At 40.8% G+C, this 23,878-nt stretch overlaps 1 protein-coding gene and 1 pseudogene across 1 annotated transcript in view; one reads left to right on the top strand and one right to left on the bottom strand.

The window, feature by feature from the left end:
• Positions 1-2,780: 2,780 nt before the first annotated feature.
• Positions 2,781-23,878, bottom strand: part of LOC102858527 (UDP-N-acetylglucosamine/UDP-glucose/GDP-mannose transporter-like) — a 53,489-nt gene continuing 32,391 nt past the window's right edge. The window contains exons 10-12 of the mRNA XM_006879748.1: positions 19,444-19,522; positions 14,917-14,999; positions 2,781-2,908 (exon numbers count right to left, since the gene is read on the bottom strand). Of these exons, the coding sequence (XP_006879810.1) occupies positions 2,800-2,908; positions 14,917-14,999; positions 19,444-19,522 (271 nt within the window). The 3' untranslated portion in view covers positions 2,781-2,799. The remainder of the gene's footprint in view (positions 2,909-14,916; positions 15,000-19,443; positions 19,523-23,878) is intronic.
• LOC102854989 lies at positions 20,012-22,757 on the top strand (annotated as a pseudogene).

The raw sequence follows: 23,878 nt of genomic DNA, 5'->3' as shown, positions 1-23,878 counted from the left end.
AAACATTCAATGATGAAAAGGTTGGCCAGTCCATTCAACCACTGACTTTCCCAAGTTGCTCATTCCTGTGAAGGAACACTGCATTGAAGGAGTCTTCCAGGGAATCACAATACAGACAGAACAAGACTTCTAAGCCATTGCACTGCTTCTGTAAACCAGAAGGTGTAGTATGGCCAGGAGCTCTGAGGTATAGAAGCTTGTCATGTGCATACAGTGAAGATGTAGTGAAGTTAGGACTACACAGAAGTTTCTCAAAAGCCTGGAAATGCAACAGATTTCCAAGGGCACCTGACTTCTGAGAAGCAGTTCAATCCCTGGCAAAGTACTAACCCATTACTCCAAATGTATCTAAAGGCCTATTATGCCGAGGAATTCCTCAACACAAATTTCTAATGTTCAAGTTCCCTTCTTTATATGGTTACCAGGAGTGAAATTATTAAAATTAGTTCTCAACTATCTTTCCAAAGAGCTCCAGTGGCCACAGTGCATGGGGAACTGCACTGCTCACCCAAAGCCTGTGCCTTGTGAGTCTACATGGGACTCCAGGGGAGAAAGATGAACAATCTCCTCAAGTGCAATCTTCAGCCCTGGAAGCCTACTCACTGGAGGGTCACTTAGGAATGTTCCAACTCGACAGCAATGAGAGCTACCTTTCCACTCACCCAGACAAAAGCAGGGAGTACTAGTAACAGTCACGACCAAAGTGCATTAGTGACTGACACCAGCCCAGAGGCAGATAAAAACTCCAGGATAGGGAGACATCTTTCCATGTTAGAGGTCTGCAAAACCTAGCCATACTGACTCCAGTTTTAATTAACTACTTGCCTCTTTTGAGCTCAAGCTAACTCGGCTAGCATTCCTACTTCTTCACTCCTACAGAACAGTTAGTCAAATGGCAGAATAGTCACTGGAAAGATGGGTATTTTATTTATTAGTACGTTCTCTACTTTCGCTGAACTTTCTCATTGGTACAATAGGGGTAAAAATATCCAGTGACACAAGATAATATCCCATTCTGGAATTTTCTCAAATCAGAAGATGCTAGAAAAAAATTGAGCTCAGGACTGTTTATTCTAATGGGAGCTTGTTCCAATGGGAGTTGTTCAAGGGATGAGTTGTTGGAACACGGTACCACGACGGGCCAGGCTTTGGTAAATGCAAGCCAAACTTGGGGAGGAACATGAATATGAAAATGGTCTGAGAATAATTCTTCAAATTAAAAGCAAAACAAACCCCCAACCAATATCAACACCCCAAACCAAACAAAAACCTTCAGTTCCTTTAAAGACAACAAAATAGTAAATCCCCCAGTGAAAAAGAAGTTAGTTTGTGTACCAATGCAAAGGTACCCAATCTCTTGCTCACTGACTGTACAATCATCCTGAGCAAACATACTCCTCCTCAAAGTGACCAGGTATCTCAGATGAGGTCCAGAATTGTGCTTGTCTGAAAGTCCCCATGAGAGACAATCCAGGCAACATGTGCTCACTGCTGCTGTCCAAGGAGGCTGCACTGGTCTTAAGAAAAGTTAGCATGTTCACTAAGTGAGCCAAGGGGATGTTAAGTGTGTGAGACAAATCACCCTGTGCAAAGGGAAAAGGAAGATCATGGCTCGAACACGGAAACTGCTGAAGTCCAAGCCTGTCCACTCCAGACATTTCAGAGCGTGCCTTTCCCTAAAATTTGTAAGATCAGAAATGTGGGAGGTAGCTACACTGACACACCGAGACATTGTTAAAAAGGCATGACCCAGAAGAGGGAGGCATGAGGGAGTAGAGGCAGTCGCCCTGTCTGTCATTCATTTAGAGGAGGCATCAATGTTGAGCTCAGTTTCCAAAATGCAGCTCCACATGCATCTGAGCTCAGACTGACACATCTGGACTTAAACTGCCATAGGCAGGGCAGGTAGGGGCTTTGAACCCCAGTTACAGAATGTTATTTCTGGGAGCTAAACATTTATTTGAAGTCCTAAGGCCTCTATTTCCCACTTCAGTCTTTATAGTAGGAGAGATGTTTCAACAACCTCCGAAATCATCTGTGTTCCTAGCACTTTTAACAAATGCCTGGTAAGTATCACATGTGCAATACATTTTAGGTGAATATGAGTCAGACGGATTTATGTAAGTTGGTAAAAGGCATACTTTCCATTCCCTTTACTATCCCCTTCCAACACAACAAAAAGGGAACAATAAATACATTCCCAAGGAATGCACTCTGCTCACCTCACAAATCCTCAGGGAAGCAGACGTGGGAATCAATACTGTTCAAAGCCCCACATAGATTTTCTTTTTTAGTGCCAAAGCTGTCACTGTATGCAAATGTGGTGACGATATCCTCAAAAAGAAAATGCAATCATAAGAAATACAATTCGAAGAGAAATTTCAAATTCAGCTGACTTCCAGCAAAGGAAGGTGAAACAGCCTCCAGATACTTGCAGCAATGATCTGAGTGATGAGGCTCCTGGTGGAACACTTTACAGATGCAGCTCTCAGGGACACCTGGATATCAAACTATGGATAGAATATATTCAAAACACTGATGTTTCACTGTCGGCATTGAAGACAAAAATAAATTAAAAAGCCCAGTATATTTTCCAGTCTGGTATAAATTAATTCAAACAGTATATTTAAAATAGAGTCAATTATAAGTTTCTCTCATCATAAAATTTTAAAAGGCAGCAATCAATCTTCAGATTGTACAAGTGCAAAAGAATGATATTTTCTCCATAAACAAGACACCGCAATGTCTGTGTAAGAACTGTCAGCATTCGGGTGTCCTGAAGTTGAAGCAATCCACTGGTCATACTGCTCCTTTTCCCTTAATGTCCAGCTTGTTACTGGCCTCTGACTGTTTGCTCAGCTGCTCTTCAGAAAAAGTGATGTAAGAATACACCAGGCTACCAGCAATGCTGTAAAACAGAAAAGGACCATCAGGTAGAGTGGGAGGAATGGCAAGCGTAGGCAGTGGGGACAGGGGGGAAATGAGTACAAGGTCTGGACATTTAGACATCTATTAATCAACTATCATCACATAAAATTGAGAGAGCGTTTTCACCATCCAAACTAGAAGAAACATATCTGTCTCCATGATGGAATGGCCAGTGCTGCTGATGCTTTGGGAAAAGGAATGTTTACCTGCTTATTAGTGGGAGTGCCAACTGTATCTGACCTTTCTGGGATATATTTGAAGAGATTAAAAACTCAAGAATTTCCCTTCATTTCTGATGCAGTCAGTAATCTATTTCATGGGTAAGTCACATACATTTTCAAAGGCTAACATACACAGTATTTATCCCAAGACAAACATGTTGTTGTTGTTGTTAAGTGCAGAGAGAAATTTCCTCACAGTGGGAATTGCATAAATTCATGTAATATAGTATTATGCAACCATTAAAAAGAATATGAAATAAGCAATGACATCTTTATGAAAACTCATAAAACATGGAAATATTATTTAGTACTATATTACCTAAATGAACATGACATTAACATGCATTAGAATGGACAAAAGTCTAGAAGAAATACACAAGAAATATTAACAGTGGATAGACCTGGATGGAGATTACCGGTAATTTCTTTTTTAATGTATTTTTGCATTTTAAAAAAAATTTCAAAAGCATTCAAGACAAATAGAATTGATTTCTCATAAGAATGGAAAAGCATGAATTATTGTTATGTGTTGTTACGTCAGAATGGACTCGTACCTGACCCTTCAGTGAGTTTTCAGAAGCAGTAAATCACACAAGAGGAGACTTCCCATCTCTGTTCCTCAAAGTAGCTAGTAGATTCAAACCACGGGCCTTTGGAGTGGCAGCACTGTTCCTTATCACTAGGCCACCAGAGCACCCTAAATGCTAATTAGTAAGGAAATATATAGCCCCTGGGAGATTTGGTAAGCTAGTTTCTCTTTGGTTAGAAGCAAATTCAGGGTAAATCCACTTCTGTTGAGCTGATTCTGACTGACAGCAACTCTGTAGAACAGAGCAGAACTACCACATAGACGTTTTTAAAGCTACAAATAAATCTTTACAGAAGCAAAGTGTCACATCTTTCTCCAAGAGAATCAGAGTTTTGGTGGGTTCGAACCCTTTTGCTTATCAATCAAGCACTTTAACCACTGCACTATTAGACTTCTAAGTGGAGCATCCATGTCCACTGTTGTCAACTTGACCCTAACCCTTAGTGAGCCTCCCATCAAGTTTCAGAGGCTGCAAATTTGTATGAGAGAAGACTATCTCTATCCTTCTCCCAAGAAGCAGTTGCTAAACCTTTGGGTGAGCAGCTAATTCCATAATGGGAGACCTGAGCCTTTGACATTTGGTCGCTAACCTGCTCATCAAAGCTACCACCAGAAGGGCTCACTCTATTGAAGGTGATTCTTCTGGTTGTTCTGTGTGGGGACCCAAAATCCCACCTGGAATATAGCCTCATGTCCCAAATACAGAGCTGAAAGTAGTAAGGTAGAAGAGTTCACACACCTGACACTCCCAACCCAACCTGCCCTGCTCTAGTTTCCCCATAGATTGTTTGAGTTGCCCGAATCTTTTTTTCTCTCCTTTTAGATTTTCCTGCCCTGGGTTGACCCTCATCTTCTGCCTGTGCACTTAACTCATCAACTTGCTGCTATCTGAAATGAATTCTGTTTTTCTCTGAGCTGCAGTGTCCCAGCCCCAGACCAGCTGCAGCACAGGAAGCAACAGCTGCCTCCTCATTCCCTGCCATCAGCAAGGAAGCCGAGCAAGCACTGGCAATAGCTCTTTAATGTACATGCTTAACACCACCACTCATTCCTGAGCCCCTCTGAGACAGCCCTCTCTAATCTAACCTCGCCAGGCAGTGTCTTCCTTTTCTTCGAAACCTAACGCTAACAGTCAAACTGTGACGACTGTGGCCTTTCTGGTGTTCTGGAGAGTTCTGGTGGTGTACTGTCTTGAGAAATGCTCTGTAAACACAAAAGTGGCACCTCTCCAGAGGTTCAAATCCACCAGTGGATCTGGAGAAAAAAACATAGGCAATCTCCTTTCCTGCAATTTAGTTGCCCAAAACCCCGCTGGAGGGTCAGCTTTAAGTCAGTTCTGACTCAACAGTTTTTAGTTGTGAGTTCTGAGTGGCCTTTGTGAGTGAAGCTAGGTATTCTTTGGGGTTCATACACACAATTATGTGATAATCAATTTCCCCTTGCCTACAGGCCTATCGAAGGCAAAGAGAAAACATTGCCCCTCTTTTTATCATCTAAGCTATTGCACCATAACCTCTTCAAACCAGTCTAAAATGTAACAATTCTCTTTTCATTTTCCTGCCAAAACAATCTTGGATGTTCATATTTAGCCAGTTTCACCTGAATAGAAATAGTGGTGAAGTACAAAAAAACCAACTAATTTATCCAAGGCTTGTTTGGGTTCCAAACCCAGCACCAGTAAGTGTACTACTGGAAAAACAGAACAAACACTCAAGGGGTTAGGAGTGAAATCTTGTTTCAAATTTGGAATATACTACTAGTTCTGTGGCCCTAGGCAGAGTACTTAATCTCTCTGAGATTCTATTTCTTCATTAATAAAACAGTAACATTATCCATTTAGATGACATTGTATTTTTGATCCATAGCTGACCTTCCAGCAAGTCTTCAGAGGCAGTAAATTGCACTGGAAAAGAGTGCCCATTCTTGTCCCGTGGAGCAGCTGGTGGATTTGAACTGTATGCCATTAGGATTACAGCGCAGCTTCCAACCACCAGAGCTCCCTCTCTTCAGATGGGCTGAGGATTAAAATCTTACCAATGTGCGCAATTCAGAGTCTTGGCTTTCACCAAGTGCTCAAAGAGGAATCAGGAAATCATCACTCCCTTCTCCCAACTCCCCTGCAGCTCGGATATTAGAGCAGAAGGGAGCTACATCACCAACAAAACAAAGCGAGGACTCTAATAATCAAATTTAACATAATGCTAGAGGGCATATTGTTGTCAAGTTACTTTACAAACAAGGACATGCTGGAGACTAAAGAAAATAATCTGATGAGATTCTCCACAAATTTCAACTTGGGGCAACAATAGAAGATCTTTTTAATTTCACCAGTTATTTCCAACAGATCACCATGAGCTATTTAAATCACCAGAAATTTTTTTACCTAAAAAAACCTGAATATTTATCTATAAGCAGTGATTTATCATCGAGCAGCGATGAGTTAATGCTTCTGAAATAAACGGAATTGCTTCAACCACCTGGATTATGCAGATGACACAACTTTGCTTGTTGAATGAAAATGAGGAAGACTTGAAGTGCTTGCGCAGAAGATCAAAGACTGTTGTTGTTATGTGCCGTTGAGTCGTTTGCGACTCATAGCGACCCTATGTACAACAGCCCTAAACCCTGCTCTATCCTGTGCCAATCCCATTGCCTCTGACACACCCATCCCAATTACCCCAGTCACTGAATCAGTCCACCTCATAGAGGGTCTTCCCCTCCTGCGCTGTCCCTCCACTCTACCCAGCATGATGTCCCTCTCCAAAGACCTGTCTCTCCTTGCAACATGTCCAAAGTATGTCAGACGAAGCCCCAGAATCCTTGCCTCCAAGGAGCAGCCTGCTTTAACCCTCTCTAGGATGAATCTGTTTGTTTTCTTGGCAGTCCGTGGTACATTCAATACTCTTCTCCAGCACCACAGCTCAAAGGCGTCAATTCTCCTTCTGTCCTCCCTAGTCATTGTCCAGCTCTCTGACGCATAACAAGTAATTGCAAAGACCATGGCCTGTATCAGGCGCACCTTCGTCTCCAAAGAGACACCGTTGCTCTTGAGTACTTTAGAAAGGTCTGTAACTGCAGACTTTCCCATCACAATACGTTTTTTGATTTCCTGGCTGCTGGTGCCAAGAGTGTTGACTGTGGAGCCAAGCAAACTGAAGCTGTGAACAACCTCAATCTCTTCGCCATCCATCCTGATGCTACCGACTGGTCCAGTGGTGAGAATCTTTGTCTTCTTGACATTGAGCCTCAATCCATACTGAAGACTACAGTCCTTGACCTTCTGCAGCATGTGCTTCAGGTCCTCCTCAGTTTCAGCAAGCAAGGTTGTATCATTTGTATAATGTAAGTTGTTGATGAGTCTTCCGCCAATCCTGATGCAACATTCCTCATAGAGCCCAGCGGCCTGAACGATCTGTTCCACATACAGATTGAAAAGAGACAAGACAGATTCCTGATGCACTCCTTTTCTGATTGTGAACCATGTAATGCTTCCCTGCTCTGTTCTGAGGACAGCTTCTTGGTCCAAGTATAGGTTTCACATAAGCAAAATAAAGTGTTCTGGGATTCCTATTCTCCTCAAGTTAACAAAAATTAGTTGTGATCCACAGTTAAATGCCTCTGCATAGTCAATGAAACACAGACTGATATCCCTCTGGTATTCTTTGCTTTCTGCCAAGACCCATTTGACATTGGTGATGTCTCTAGTACCATGGCCTCTTCTAAACCCAGCTTATATTTCTGGTAGTTTTCTGTCAATGTATTGTTCCAGTCATTTCTGACTCATCTTCAGCAGGATTTTGCTTGCCTATGAGCGATACTGTGTGATATTTCCACACTCTGCTGGGAATAGGAATAATTATGGATCTCTTCTGGTCAGTTTGCCAGGTACCGAAGAATTATTGATGCCTTGACTTTTGGTGCTGGAGAACCGTACTGAGTATCCCATGGACTGTCAAAAGAACAAACAAGTATGTCTTGGAGAAAATGCAACCAGAGTGTGCTCCTTAAAGGCAAGGATGGCAAAGCTTTGTCTCCCATATTTTGGGCATGTTGTTAAGAAAGGTTATTCCGCAGAAAGGGGAATTATGCTTAGAAAGGTGGAGAGTTAGTGAAAGAGAAAACTCCTCAACTAGATGGACCGATACAGTGACTGTGGCAATGGCTGAAGGGTGTTGAGGATGATAAGGATGATGCAGGAGAGGACAGCCTTCTATCTGTTGTTTATAGAGTTGGTAAGTCATAGGAGACTCAAAAGCACCTAACAATGACATCAACTTTGGGAAGGGGAGCGAAGTGGAGGAAAAGAAGACATGACAGAGAAGAAAAAGAAACAGTGAGATGGAGAGCTAAACCTTAATTTTTCTATTTTACTACCAAATCATTCTCAACAATCAGGATTCTACACTATTTTAAACAGAGAATAGACTGAAGTTATCAAAAATTTTATTTTACTTAGATCCATAATCATGGTAGCTGAAGTAAAAAAAAATCAAATGACAACATATTAAATGGGAAAATTTGTTGCTGCAGAAAAAATAATCTCTTTTTCGAAAGCAAAGGTGTTACTTTGAAAACTGCAGTGTCAGACCCAACCCATAGTATTTTCAATCACCTCATAAGTAGATGAAAAACTGATTAATGTCTTTTTAATTATGGTACTTGCAAATAATAGTGAATATGCCATGGATTTCCAGCAGAACAAACAAGTATTTGGTAAAGAACAAGCAAAAAAAAAAGGAAGAAATCTCAAAAGGATAAATTTAAACAGTGACTACCAACAGTGAGTTCAAACACAGCAATGATTATACAGGATACCTTTGGGTTGTGGTGCTGGGGAAGAGTATTGAACATACTATGGGCTGCCAAGAGAACAAATAGGTCTGTCTTGGAAAGGATTCTGAAGTTCTGCCTCACAGACTTTGGGCACATGGCCAGGAGGCACTAGTCCCTGGAGAAGGACATCATAGGGTAGAGGGACAGTACAGGAAAGGAAAACCTCGGAGGAGATGGACTGACACCATAACTGGGGATCAAGGGTAGCTATGTTGGAGTCAATGACACTAGCTCAGGATAGAGCAGCATTCAGAGATAGTGTACATAGTGTCGCTGAGTTGTAGGGACTCAATGGCACTTAACACCATAAACAACAGCCATTATACTGGAATCTTACTGTGAATCCATGTTTTCCTACCCACACCCAATATCTACATTTCCAGCTCCTTGTTTTTATTCAAACAATATTCATAAGCTGGAATACCCACCTTTCTTTTTACAGCTTTCCAAATCCTGCCTACTCTTTCAGGCTCAGGCTAAGCACGCATCCTTTCATCTGGGAGTTCTCCTAAGCAACTCTGTGATTTCAGTTTCTGGATCTACCATTTACTATCTTTGATAGATTTTGTAAGACTGTGTGATGAGAGCTAATGAACACTCTATTGGAAGAAAATATGACAAGTGCCTAGCAACCGAGGTTACTAATGTCATATTAGTGCTTACTGTTATTATAAATATATAATTTCTCTACATGAAAATCACTGTTATTAAATTGGCTCCGATCATCTTACTGTTCTGTTCCAAATCCTGCTACACTGCCTAGTTCTCAAAATCACTTTATAATGGCCACATAATCTGTTCTCAATCCTGTTATATCTATGGTCCCATCTCATTTCATAGTGGCATTCATGATATTCCTTCATATCCACCCAACTTCGTATTTCATGATCCTTCCATTTGCTCTTGCCTCTGAGAACCAATGTTTCCTCTATGGCTCATCAGCTTAGCTCCTTTTGTTGTTGTTATTGTGTGATGCCAAGTCAGCACCAATCAAACAGCTGATCCTCCAGCAGGTTTTCAGAGGCAGTAAATCACACAGAGGTAAATCACACAGGACTAGACAGCCCATCCTTCTCCTGTGGAGCAGCTGGTAGATTCAAACAGTATACCTTAGGGATTGCTGTGCAGCATCTTACTACTAGGTGACCAGAGTGTTTATAAAAATAAAATCTTCAATAATTTTACTCCACTGTTGTTAGGTGCTGTTGTGTCAAGTATGATTTATAGGGACCTTACGAACAATAAATCTGAACTCTATCTTGTGCGAACCTCACAATCTCTGACATACTCAAGACTACTGCTACAGTCACTGTGTCAATCCACCTGGTTGAGAGTCTTCCTCTCTTTTGCTTTCCCTCTACCTTTCCAAGCATCATGTTCCTCTCCAAGGAATAGTCTTTCCTACTAAAAAGCCCAAGATATGTGAGATGAAGCTTTATCCTCCAAGGAGCACACAAGGAGCTACACCTTCTCTAAGACATATCTGTTTATTCTTTTCTCATTCAATGGGATATTCAGTACTCTCCTTCAGCTGGTACTGTAATTCAAAGTAATCAATTATTCTTTTATCTTACATACATTGTCTAGCATTCAGATGCACAAGTGACTGAAAAAGCCATGGCCTGAATCAGGCACACCTTAGTTCTCAAACTAAAATCACTGCTCCTCAATAATTTGAAGAGGTCCCCAACTGCAGATTTTCCCAGTACAGTATTTCTCCTGATCACCTGACTGCTGGTACCAAGTATATTGACTGTGGAGGCAAGATGAAGTCATTGACAGTTTAGATCTTTATCCAACTATCATGAAGTTGCTTATAGGTCCAGTGGTAACACTGAGATGCAATCCAAGGTTTGATTTTCTGCAGCAAGCACTTTAAGTCCTTCCCACTCACACAAGCAAGGTTGTGTTACCTCTATAGTGAAGGTTCTGATGAGTCTTCTTCCAATCCTGATCCCATATTCTTCTTCATAAGAGTCCAGCCTCTCAAATATTTTGCTAAGCATATAGATTAAATAGGTATGGAGAAAGAATACAACCTTGATGCATAGCTTTCTTAATTTTAAACCATGCAGTGTGTCTTTGTTCTCTTCTCACAAGAGCCTCTTGGTCTAGGTAGAGGTTTCACACAAGCACAATTAAGTATTCTGGGATTCTCATTCCTCTCAATGTTAAGTAGGTTTTGTTAATAAAACACAAATAAATATTCTTCTGGTATTCTCAGCGTTCAGCCAGCATCCATTTGATATTAATGATGCTGCTTGAAACTTTACATATTCTGGTGATCACATTTCTTGGGAATGGGAACAAATACAGATCTCTTCCAGTCAGTTGGCCAAGCAGCTGTCCTCCAAATTTCCTGGCACAGACTGGTGAGCATGTCCAGGGCTCATCTGTCATTTGAATTACTCTACTAGTAACTACTCTACTAGTAGCCCGCAATACTTTCTGTCCTCCTTCTCCCTGCTCTTTTAATTATGAGCTAACAAAACAAATCTTTCCTTCACTTTTCTGCCTATACTATTAAAACAAAGCTCAAAGAGAACAAGAATTTTGATTCATTTTTGACAGCAATAGTATTCCCACAGCCTAAAACAATGTCTAGCATATGGCAGACACCCATCGTACAAGTTTCCAGAGTTATATCTTTTTGAAGACAGAAATTTGTCCATGGATTTGATATGCACTTAGTATTAAGTGTTGTGTTCAGAAAGGCAGAGGGCTTGCAAAGAGAGGAATACCCTCAACCAAATGGACTGTGATACAGTGACTGCCACAATGGGCTCTAGTGTGTCAGGAAGTGTGAAAATGGCACAGGATAGGACAGAGTTCAGATCTGTTGTTCAGAGGTCGCTATAGGTCACCTTTGACTCAATGGCACCTAATAACAACATTATGTATTGTTGAATCAACTGTGATTCATAGTGATTCTATGAACAACAGATCAAAGGCCTGCCTGATCTTTTGCCAACCAGTCCATTTCCTTTAATAGCACTGCAGAAAGTGTTCAAGAACTCTATTTTCACTCTGCCTGACAACACACACAGGAATAAAGACAAATCAGTGGGAAATATGAGTAAGCATTAATGTTCAAAACAAGACTGTTTTAAGCTCTTATCCTAATGGTGATGAGGAAACATTCAATGAAAACAAAAACTATAAAACTTCTGAGAGAAAACCTTTGTGACCTTTATTTAGGCAAAATATTTTATATAAAATATTTAAAAAGCATAAATCATTAAGGAAAAATGGAACTTTAAAATTAAACAAATTTTAGGGGAGCTCTGGTGGCCTAGTGGTAAGGAGCTGCAACTACAATCCCAGAGGCTCAAGGTTCGAATCCACCAGATGCTATGCCGGGGAAGGAGGAACAATCTCCTCCTGTACCAGTCAGATCTGATTTGATGGTGTACACTCACACAAAAATAATAAAATAAAATAAAAAATTAAATTAAACAAATTTTGATTTTCAAAAGACAGTTATGAGAATGAAAAGAAAAAAAAGGAGAATGAATGAAAAGTCATAAATTAGGCTTGTTCTTGTTGTTGTTATGTGCCATCGAATCATTTGCGACTCATAGCAACCCTATGTACAAGAGCCCTAAACGCCGTTCTATCCTGTGCCAACCTCGCTGTCTCAAACACATTCATTTCCACCACTCCACTCACATCTCATCGAGGGTCTTCCTCTCCTGTGCCATCCCTACACTCTCCCATACATGATATCCCTCTCCAAAGACCAGTCCCTCCTTGCAACATGCCCAAAGTATGTCAGACAAAGCTTCAGAATCCTTGACTCCAGGGAACATTCTGGCTTCACCAGACAAACCTGTTTGTTCTCCTAGCAGTCCATGGTATATTCAACACTTTTCTCCAGTACCACAACTCAAAGACATCAATTCTCCTTCTATCCATCCCTATTCACTGTCCAACTCTCCGATGCATAGCACGTAATTGCAAAGACTATAGCCTGGATCAGGCGCACCTTAGTCTCCGGGCTGACACTGTTGCACTTCAGTACTCTTGAGAGGTCCCTCATAGCCGACTTTCCCAATGCAATTGGTCTCCTGATTTCCTGGCTGCTGTTACCAAGAATGTTGACTGTGGAGCCAAGCAAACTAAAACTGTTAACTATCTCAATCTCTTTACCATCCATACTGATGCTGCCAATTGGCCCAGTGGTGAGAATCTTTGTTTTCTTGATGTTGAGCTTCAATCCATATTGAAGACTGCAGTCCTTGACCTTCTGCAGCAAGGGCTTCAGGTCCTCCTCAGTTTCAGCGAGCAGTGTTGTGTCATCTTCATAACTCAGGTTGTTGATGATTCTTCCACCAATCCTGATGCCACATTCCTCCTCGTACAGTCCAGCGTCTCAGATGATCTGTTCTGCATACAGATTGAAAAGGTAAGGAGACAAAATACATCCCTGACGGACCCCTTTCTTGATTTTGAACCATCCAATGTCTCCTCGCTCTGTTCTGACGACTGTCTCTTGGTCCAAGTATAGGTTTTACATTAACACAATCAAATGTTCTGGGATTCCCATTCTTCTCAGAGTCAGCCACAGCTTGTTGTGATCCACACAGTCAAAAGCCTTTGCATAGTCAATAAAGCACAGATAGACATTCTTCTGGTATTTTCTGCTTTCTGCCAAGATCCATCTTACATTGGCTATAATATCCCTAGTACCACAACCTCTTCTAAATCCAGCCTGCACATCTGGCAGTTCTCTGTTGACATATTGTTCCAAACGGTTTTAGATAATTTTCAGAAGAATCTTGCTTGCATGTGATATCAATGATATTGTTCGATAATTTCCACACTCTGTTGGGTCACCTTTCTTTGGAATGGGAACAAATATCGATCTCTTCCAGTCAGCCAGCTGGCTGTCCTCCAGATTTCCTGGCACAACCTAGTAAGCACATCCAGGGCAGCGTCTATTTGTTGAAATAAATCAATTGGTATGCCAGTCAACTCCTGGAGCCTTGTTTTTGCCAATTCCTTCAGAGCAACTTGAACTTCCTCCTTCACCACCATAGGTTCTTGCTCATATGTTATTTCATGAAATTCCTCTGTGTCAGCCAATTCCTTCTGATACAGTGACTCTGTGTCTTGTCAGATACTATTATATATATTTAAAAATTGAGACAGACTAGGAAGAAGGATTGGCCATCCACTTCTGAAATTACAGGCCTTCGAAAACCCTAGGTACGATAGAGCACATTTAGATTATCATTTGGACTAACAGACATGGCAATTGGAACAGAGATCTTAGAAATGGAAACACGAAGAAAGAGAAACAGCTGTAGGAGACACCAGTGATTGGAACGTGGAATGTGAGAAGGATGAATGTAGGAAAATTGGACATTGTTAAGAAAGAAATGGACCGCATAAATATTGACATACTAGGTACTGGCAAAATGAGATGGCTTAGCATGGAACATTTTGAATCGGATGATTACATAATTTACTATGCTGGGGATGAAAAGGTGAGAAAAAATGGGGTTGGTTTCATAATTTAAAAAATCATTTCTAGATCTATCCTGAAATACAATGTGGTGAGTGACAGGATAATATCCATACGCATACAAGGAAGTCCAGTGAATACCACTATCATTCAAATATATGCACCAACAAACCAACAACCAGAGTCAAAGAAGAGGAAATAGAAGATTTTACCAACTTTTACAGTCAAGATTTTAAATTAGGCTTATAAAACAATATAAGTATCACTTAAAACTCTAGAAGTAGGGAGCTCTGGTGGCCTAGTGGCAAGAAGCTTCAATGCAATACCAGAGGTACATGGATCGAATCCACCAGATGCTCTGCTGGAAAAGAAGGGACAATCTCCTCCTATACCAGTCAGATCTGATTTGATGGTACACACAAAAATAATAAAATTAAGGGGAAAAAAACCAAAACCTCTAGAAGTGATTATCTACAATGTCATACAAATCACTCACGTATTGATATGGATAAGGTCTAAAGAAATGAAGTGGTATGTCCAGGGTCAAAGAGACATACAGCAATTTTAATGGAGAGGGGGTATTATTTTGTAGCTCTGCATTTCCTTGAAAACACTTTGCTTCCATCTCAAATAAAGGGCTGTTCCCTAAAGGCTAAATAAAAGGAGATCAGTTTACAGAAAGATTTTCTAAATGCTGTGCAGAAAATTCTCCCTCTTTCTCACAAAGCATATGTACAGACATTACTGAGCACATCACAGGAGGTTTTCAAATAACCACTTATTACACGTGCCACTAAAACAGTCGCCCAATTGTACTGCCACAGAATTTGTAAACCCAAATCTTGTCAAAGCAGTTGTATTCAAACATTTTCACTTACCTGATATTTAAACCAATGAAGTTTGTCCATGTGAAAATATAATCTCCACCAAAGACCATTCCAATATAAGTTATTAATATATTCTGAAAAGTAAAATAACAATATAGTGTCACATTGGTTGAAATGAACTGTTTAAATACATATATAAACTCACCCATACCAACTGATACAGCTAAGTGACCTGAAAAGAGGAATGATCCAATAATCCAAAACCAGATACACAGATAGAAACAATACAAACTTGGGCAGTATTAGAACTCTGATAAGGAAACAAGAACATTAGCCTCCTCCCAGCCAGTTTTCTAGAAAAATGCTTTGAGCAATATTAAAGATACAAACAATTTTCAAGCTTTCCTGTCCACTGGTATAGACTGGCACTGTAAAAGATAATTATATATAATAACTAAGTTACAATGTTCTATCATTATATAATATTAATAAAAACAATTAGTCACTGCTGTGAGGAAGGACAGGAGCACAAAGGTGTCCTGGGCAGTCTTAGACAACAGTTTTTTCCCTTCTCATTGACTAAGTGTTCACTTGTGAGAGGAAAATGAAAAAGAATGCTTTCATGCAATCACCTCTCTTTACTTTGAAGGAGTGAAAAAGGAATTGTGGGAACTTTAACAACAACTTTTTTTTTTAGAAAAACTTTCCTGGTATTTTAAAGACATAACAGGAATCATCTGTAAGCATTATACCTAAATAAAAAACATCTCTGACTCCCTTAGAATCCTTGTTGCAGACACTTTCTTTCTCCTTTCCAACTCAGTTCTGATTATCCTTAAGACAAGAAAAGTAGGGGAAAAGGTCCAAAATTCGAATTATTGTTCAGTTCCAACTCAATCTCCACTCTTAGGTTACTGTCACCCTCTGTGCTATTACAACTGGCAACAATTAAAATGTCATTTTTAGTTATTGGGCTCTAGTAGATTCAGGGTATGATGAAGACAGTAAAGCGTTAGTGTTTTCAAAAGCGGGGGGGGGGGGGGAGTCTATTTTCTTCTTACTGTTCTATTAATAGGTGTGGATACCAATCCTGTACATAACAGACTGAAATCCTGTCCTGCACAATGGAGTCCTCTCTCTGCTGTAACCACTGGGTCAATTCACCTCACGGAGGGTCTTCCTGATGACTCTCTAATTTATCAAACATGATGCCTTTTTTCCAGAGACTGGTCCCTCCTGGTTAACATGCCCAAAATATGTGAGTTAAAATATAACCTAAGGAACATCCTGCTGTATTTCGTCCATGATAGATATCTGTTTGCTGTTCTGGCAATTCAATATTCTTCACCAACATCATAATTTCAAGGCATCAAATCTTCTTTGGTCTTCCTTATTAATGGCCCAACTTTCACATGTATATGAGGTGAACTGAAAATATGCTGGCCTGGGTCAGAGGTACTTTAGTCTTGTAAGTGACATCTTTGCTCTCCAGTAATTTAAAGAAATTGAAGCAGATATGCCCAATGTAATATATCATTTGATTTCTGGACTACTGCTACCAAGGATGCTGATTGGGTGGATCCACATAAAAGAAAATTCTTTTCTACGTCAATCTGTTTTCCGTTTCACATAATGTTGCTTCTTGGTCCAATTGTGAGGCTTTTGGTGTTCTTTATGTGCAAGAAATTCTTCAACAGTGATATCATGTGGCAGTGTAAAGTAAGAGTGACAGTGATCTAGTTAGGTAATAGTGTTTTCCCCCTTCCTCTAGAGTTCAAAAGTAAAACTGATCCTTTGGATTAAAGTCCCTGCCACTCCTGGACTACGGTGGAGAGTAGGGTACAACAAAATAAAGGTATTGGACTTTATGTTAAGTAGATAATGACAATGTTGTTGTTGTTATGTGTAGTCGAGTCACCTCTGACTCATAAAGACCCTGTGTACAAGAGCTCTGAAGCCTGTCCTGTCCTGAGCTAGTCTCACTGACTCCAACATACATACCTCCATTGCCCTAATTACTGTATCAATTCATCTCATACAGGGTCTTCCTCTCCTGCACCGTCCCTCCACCGTTCCGAGAATGCTGTCCTTCTCCAAGGATCAGTCCCCTCTGGCCACATGTACAAAGTATCTGAGACAGAGATTCAAAATCCTATCCTCCAAGGAGCAACTTGGTTTCACCCTCTTCAAGACAGACCTTTTTGTTTTCTTGGCAGTCCATGGTATGTTCAAGACTCTTCTCCAGCACCAAAACTCAAAGGCATTAATTTTTCTTCTGTCATATCCAGCTCTCTGATGCATAGCAAGTAATTGTGAAGACTATGGCCAGGATCAGGAACACCTTAGTATCTAGACTGATATACATTTATATCTAATTTGATCATAATAAATATAAGAATACTAACAGATTTCAAGCAAGTAGGTTTAGTTATGAAAATGAAACTATCCTATGCCTTGGCTAAGAACCAAATGCCCTGTCTCATGTTCTTACTCTCAAAATGCTTGCAACCCACTTCACAAAATCAAAACACAGCTGAGAGCTAATCCGTATGCTAAAATTGTCTCAGTCAGCCTATCCGTCTCTTGAACACAGATTTTCTCTAGCTTTCTGGGCAACTGACACAATTAATTGTTATAGCTTTACTTGGAATTCTATTCACACCGAACATTCTAATTCCATGATTTGAAGGCACAGACAGATCTTCTGGAGCTTCAACCCAAATCTAGTTTCCAAATGAGTGCAAGTGGGTACCACTTGATTTGGAACAGAGTAGTAAAAACTTTATCTCTTTATTTCCTTCCCATTTATTTAAGAAGAACAAAGTAACATTTATTGTGGTTTTGTTGTAAGCTTACAGAGCATATTGTTGTTATTGTTGTTTGGTGCGGTCGAGTCGATTCATAGTGACCCTATGAACGAACAGCCTGAGCACAGTTCATACATAGAGTTTCCGGAGGCAAGCCATTTTGGAAGTGGATGCCACTCCTGCTTCCAGGCTTGTTTTAGTCGGGAAGCTCCAGCCAACACTGTCCACCATGGGTACCCACTACCATGATTGGCACATCACTGTCACTGTCTTCAGAATCACAGCAACCACGAGTTACCTCTGTACAGCAACGCACAGACTAGTGCTATACCACCTGCACTTATTAGGATCTTATTAAAAAGACAGATACATTTTGTTTCTGGACACTAACTGCAATTCTCTCAAAGTAATACCTTGCTGGGTTCTGTTTGCAGTCATCCATCTTTCCTACACCTTCCTGCCTCTAGACTCGGCTCTGGACAAATGCTGTACATTTGGACTTGTATGGTTGATTGTTCTGAGGAGCACATGGATATTACTATTCACTTCATTATTGTTTGGCTGGAAAGTGGTGGGTAGTTACGTGTTAGAAGGTTATCTAAAGGCCAGTTTCAAGAGTTCCAACAGTCTCTATCAGACCAGTACGTTTGACCATTTTTCATGATTTGGGATTTTATTCTACATTTTCTTCCCCACTCTCTCCAGGATCTTATATTGTGAGCCTGATCAGAAAGGTCAGAAGTAGTGGCTGGGAACCACCTAGTTACTCTGGTCTCAAACTAGAAGAGACCATAGTTGGTGTGAGACTTCAGAGCTCTGGACTGTTTTCTTTAGTCTTTGATTTTTTTCACTCTTTTTCACGCCAATAGTTTTATCTTAGATGACTATCTGTAAACTTTTAAGATCACTATCATTACTCACCAAGCAGGAAACAGAACAATGCCTTTAGGAACTGTGTTATGCCAATTGACCTGGATGTTTCTTATTACCCTTTCCCTTATTACTAATGAAAAAAGGAAAGGAAGTTGCAGGGGTAAGTACACCCTTTCTCTAAATAATAAGGTACGTCTTGCTTTTTTCAGAAGGCAAACCCCACTGTGCTAATTCATTCAGATTTCAGGTAAGCTGTGGCCTCTTGGATCTTAAGGTACTAGATTCACAAAGTCAGTTGAAAAAGGCCTTAGGTCTGAAGGTACTAACTTCAGTTCAATACTGACTTGGCTCTCCTGACTAGAAACATTGGAGTCTCCCCAGATGAAATGATCAGGGGAAAATAACATCACTGGCAATGCAGACAGAGCTTTTAAAAGTGAGCAATTTAAGGTTTGGCTCAGGCATAGGAAAACTCCCTCGATTAGCTTCTGGCAGGCATTCTTTAACTAGAAAACAGAATTCAGTGAGGGAAAGAGGAGAGCATGTCTCAGTGGGAGTGAAAGGGATAGACCTCCCACTACTGAGTTATTCACTGCCCTGTCAAACACTGGCCTCATTTTCATTCTTCCTCAGAGCTAAGTTGCCTGAAATCAGAAACTGTGCCTCTCTCAGGGTAATCTCAAGATTATCTCAGAAACCAGAACCAGAATTTGTGGAACTTGCAAGACATCAGATGAGAAAAAAAAGCGTAAGCAATAAAGGGCTTAAGGAGCACTGCCAGGTTCTTATTTGGAAGAAATAATTTTCAAGTAAAACAGGCACACACATAAAAGCCTCCCACCCCCCCAAAAAAAACAACAAACAAACAAACCCCAAAAAACTATTTTTTTCAACTCACCTTAATACAGCCAACTATTGTAGTTGTAAGAGCAGAATTATACTGGGTGCAGAGTACTGTGGCGTACATTAAGATAAACCTGTAATGAAGAAGGAAGATATGTCTTGTAGATTAGATCCAGTGGCTTAAATGATAACAATTTCTTGTAGGGAGCTCTGGTGGCCTAGTGGCAAGAAGCTGCACTGCAATTTCAGAGGTACATGGTTCGAATCCACCAGATGCTCTGCTGGAAAAGGAGGAGCAATCTCCTCCTACACCAGTCAGATCCGATTTGACGGTATACACAAAAAATAATAAAAATAAGCTAAAATAAAATAATAACAATTTCTAATAATACTGATAAACAGTATTGGCAGTGCTGGTACATTCCAATCACTGTGGCCAAATGGAAGTAGTTTTCTCACCTCCCTGCTGCTTGTACAGCAGCTTTAAGGGCTGTCACAAACTGCATAAAAAGGCCCATGCTAACATGGATGGGACGTCATTCACCTGTTCCCAGGCAGTCCCACCTGCACCCAGTGTGAGTTTCTTCTAAGCTTGTTTATTGTCCATCTGCCTGCTCGGGCCTATGGAGCCAGCACAAGACTATTTGCTGTTTGGGATGCCTTTGTCACCATCCTCCTGGCCAAGGCCAATGATGTAAGTGACCTCTGGCCGGTCTTGGACAATCAGGAATTTTGCTGTCACTGTGTGACAGATCGGAGTCTGATCACGGAACTTCTGGAGCTGTATTCCCACGTGCAAGGTGAGGAGGCAAAGCACCACGACTCTGAGGACACTGGCGGGGTCCAGGGAGCTAGGGCTGCACAAGTGGAGATCAGGCATGCCCTCCCTTTGGAGTACTTAGCCCTATGGGGCTGCTGTCAAGAAGCCTGGGTCCTCTCTGGCCATGGTATTATTATTATTATTTTTTATGAAAATTTACAGAGACTTTGGATTTCCATTCATTCATTGTTGCACTTTTCTCCCTGTCCACCATTCCCCCACCCCCAGTTCGCTCTTCTCTTTGAAAAGTAAAAGAAAAATTCTTTCATTGTTATATAATCCCTCCCACCAAGTCCACTCCACTATGCAGCCTTCATTTTGGACTCCTGCCATGACAATAATACCTAATCACATATCCCTTTTAAATACTTCTCTCCCTCATCTGTTTCAATGCAGTATACATTATTTATCCCATCTTCCTCAGTCTCCCTCCAACCCCGATAACAGTCCAGTTTTACAACAGTGGCACTATGCAGTATTTGTCCTTTTATGACTGAGATATTTCACTGAGCATAATGTCCTCCAGGGTCACCCATTTTGAATAATATTTCATGAGTTCCTTGTTTTTCAATGCAGTGTAGTATTCCATTGTGTGAATGAATATACCACAGCTTCTCTATCCATTCGTTTGTTGATGGCCACTTGGGTTGTTTCTATGTTTTTCTATTGTGAACAAAGCTGCTATAAATATGGGTGTGCATATATCTGCTTGGATGTCAGTTATGGTTTCTTTGAGGTATATTCCCAGTAGTGGAATTGCTGGGTCAAATGCTATCTCTATTTGCAACTTTTTGAGAAAGCACCATACCACCTTCGACAGTGGTTGCACCATTTTACACTCCCAACAGTGAATAAGGGTTCCAGTTTTTCCACAACATTGCCAGCATCTGTTGTTTGCTATTCTGTTAATTTTTTCTATTCTTACTGGGGTGAGATGATATCCCATAGTTGTTTTGATTTGCATCTCTCTTAGAGCCAGGGATTTTTTTTTCTATATTTTATTAATTTTCATAAACATTTACAGAGATTTTGGGTTTCCATTTATTCATTGTTGCACTATTCTCTCTACCCTCCTCCCAGTTTGTTCTTGTCCAAATGCCACAGTGCTTGTCAAAGCCAGTTCTGATTAATCTTCCTTGTCAGTGTGTCCTTTGCCATTCCCTATCATTCCTCCCTGAGAGAGACTTCACCCTGAGTCATAAGGAAAAGGGGATGGCGTATTCTCTTAGCTACTTCCTGCTGAAAAGGGACAGAGCCAGGGATTTTCAATAGCTTTCTATGAATGTGGACAATGGGCAACGAATAAGGATGAACAAGTGATACCTTTGAAATAATGGTGTTGAAGAAGAGTATTGACTATCCCATGAACTGCCAAAAGAACAAACAATTCTTTCTTGGGGGAAGTGCAACCCGGGTGCTCTTTAGAGAAAAGGATGGTGAAACTTCAGGCATACTTTGGGCATGATATCAGGAAGGACTTTTTCTAGGAAAAAGACATCATGCTGGAAAGGTGGAGGGTCAAAGAAAGAGAAGACCTTCAACAAGATGGACTTACACAGTAACTACAACAATGGACTGGAGCATAGTGGAGATCATGAAGACAGCATAGGGCAGGGCAGGTGTCAGAGCTGCTGTTCATGGGTCCCTATGAGTCTATATGGTGGCACCAGCAACAACTATGACATTTCTGTAAATATGATGTGGTGATCGCCTGTGACTTTCTCTAGCTTCATGGAAAAGAGAACAATCAACAACCCAAGGCTGATTCCAATAAGGTGGAGGCCAGGTAGATCTCCCTTCAACATTTTAATCAATCCTTACACCAACAATCCCTTCAATGGTGTATTCTACTTGTTACCTGGATTCAATATTCCACTGCAATGGCCAAACATATCACAGGCCATATTCAAAGTTGTTTTTGTTGTTAGTCAAGAACTCCTAATAAGCCCATGAACATCGGAGTTGAATCTGGCCCTATCCTGTGCCATCTTCATCATCTCTGACATACTTGAGCCCACGGCTGCAGTCACTGTGACAATCCATCTCATTAAAGGTCTTCCTCTTTAGCTGACCTTTCCCAGCATGATGCCTTTTACATGCATGGCCCTCTCCTAACAACATGCCCAAAGAACGTGAGATGAAGTTTCACCATGCGTGCCTCTGAGGTACATCCTGGCTGCACTTTCTCCAAGATGGATTTGTTTAGTTTTTTTAGCAGTCCATGAGACACTCAAGTATTCTTCTCCAACACTACAACTCAAAGGCATCGATGATTCTTTTGTCATCCTTATTCAATGTAACTTAACAGACTACCACACAATATCATGAAAGGCTCAGGATCACAATTCTTCAAAGAACAATTTCTTCTCAACTGTGCTGGCAAGCAGCCTCTTCTTGGCAATGTTCCTTATAACCTTTGTCTGTTAGGCCTCTTAGAGAGCAGCCCAGCCTCTGCCCTGCTTCCTGCTTGGGCAAGTGTTACAAAGTTCATTAACCCAGTGGCACTTACCCCACCTGCAGTCTCCTGCCTCTCACGCTGTGGTCAGTAGACTGGCCTCTGTCAAGTCTTTGGGGGCAACCATGCTTCACTAGCAAGGCTGCTGTCCAATGGTGCTCAGTTTTATGACTCCACTGACCAGGAAGTTCACTGTACAGTTTCTACCTGGTCTCCTGGTTCTGATGCCTCTGCTGCCACCATGTCTATGCAAGCCTCCAGCATGAAGGCACTCAGCTTTCTCACTCCATAAATCATGAAGTTCAACTCCTGCCAGTCTCCTGGTTTTACTACCTGTTTCTGCCATTTCTCCTGCCAGTCTCCTGGTTTTGCTATCCCTGTTCCCGCCATTTCTATACTGCTGCGTTTCATTCTCCCTCTCACTGTGGTTTTCTAGCTCTCTCTCCTAAGACTAGGTTCAGTATGGGATCCTAGGTTTAAAAAAACGTACTCTAGATTGTGTACCAATGAGGGAGTTTTGCTTTTGCTTTTCAAGGAGAGGAGCAAACGGGGGGGGGGGGGATGTTTGTGCGGGGAGAAGGGTGCAAGAATGAATGAATGGAATCCCAAAATCTCTGTAGATGTTCATTGAAATGAAAAATAAACAACCTAAATTAAAAAAAAAGAAATATGCATATATTTATAAATATTATATAGATATAGATACAAAATAGTTTGGATAAACTTCTTGAATTTAAATTACTGTATGAATCAAAATGCATGTGCTTTAAAATGTTTAAAGATATACACAAAAAACCCTGTAACAGTAACGTATGAATGTGTGCTTTCTCATAAGCTCATAGATAAAGTGTTTTATTAGGTTTTCTATTTAAAAAAAAACAAAAAACAAAAACGTACTCTAATCTCTCTTGATGACAACCAGGCCTTCTCCATGCTTCAGCAGTGGCTTTCTTTTAAGCGTAGTACGATGGCAAAACCATGCAATGCCCTCATTGGGGTTCTATACCTCTTATTTGCATAGTCCCACCCTCACTGGTATTCTATGACCCTTATTTGCATTATTTAGCAAGCTTTCCAATCTCCTTTATGGTCCACACACACCTTATCTGCACACCCCACCCACTCATTTGATGAGAGTTACAAAGACTATGGCTGCTAGCCTTGTATATCAAAAAATTCACCATGCCAAAAATTCTCGAAGAAAACATCTGCTAA

Source organism: Elephantulus edwardii, unplaced genomic scaffold (assembly GCF_000299155.1).
Source record: "Elephantulus edwardii isolate Elephantulus edwardi_28Jun2011 unplaced genomic scaffold, EleEdw1.0 scaffold00005, whole genome shotgun sequence".
In the NCBI taxonomy this organism is placed as follows: Eukaryota; Metazoa; Chordata; class Mammalia; order Macroscelidea; family Macroscelididae; genus Elephantulus; species Elephantulus edwardii.
The sequence above is the reverse complement of the archived record's forward strand: the minus strand, read 5'-3'. Positions and strand labels throughout refer to the sequence as shown.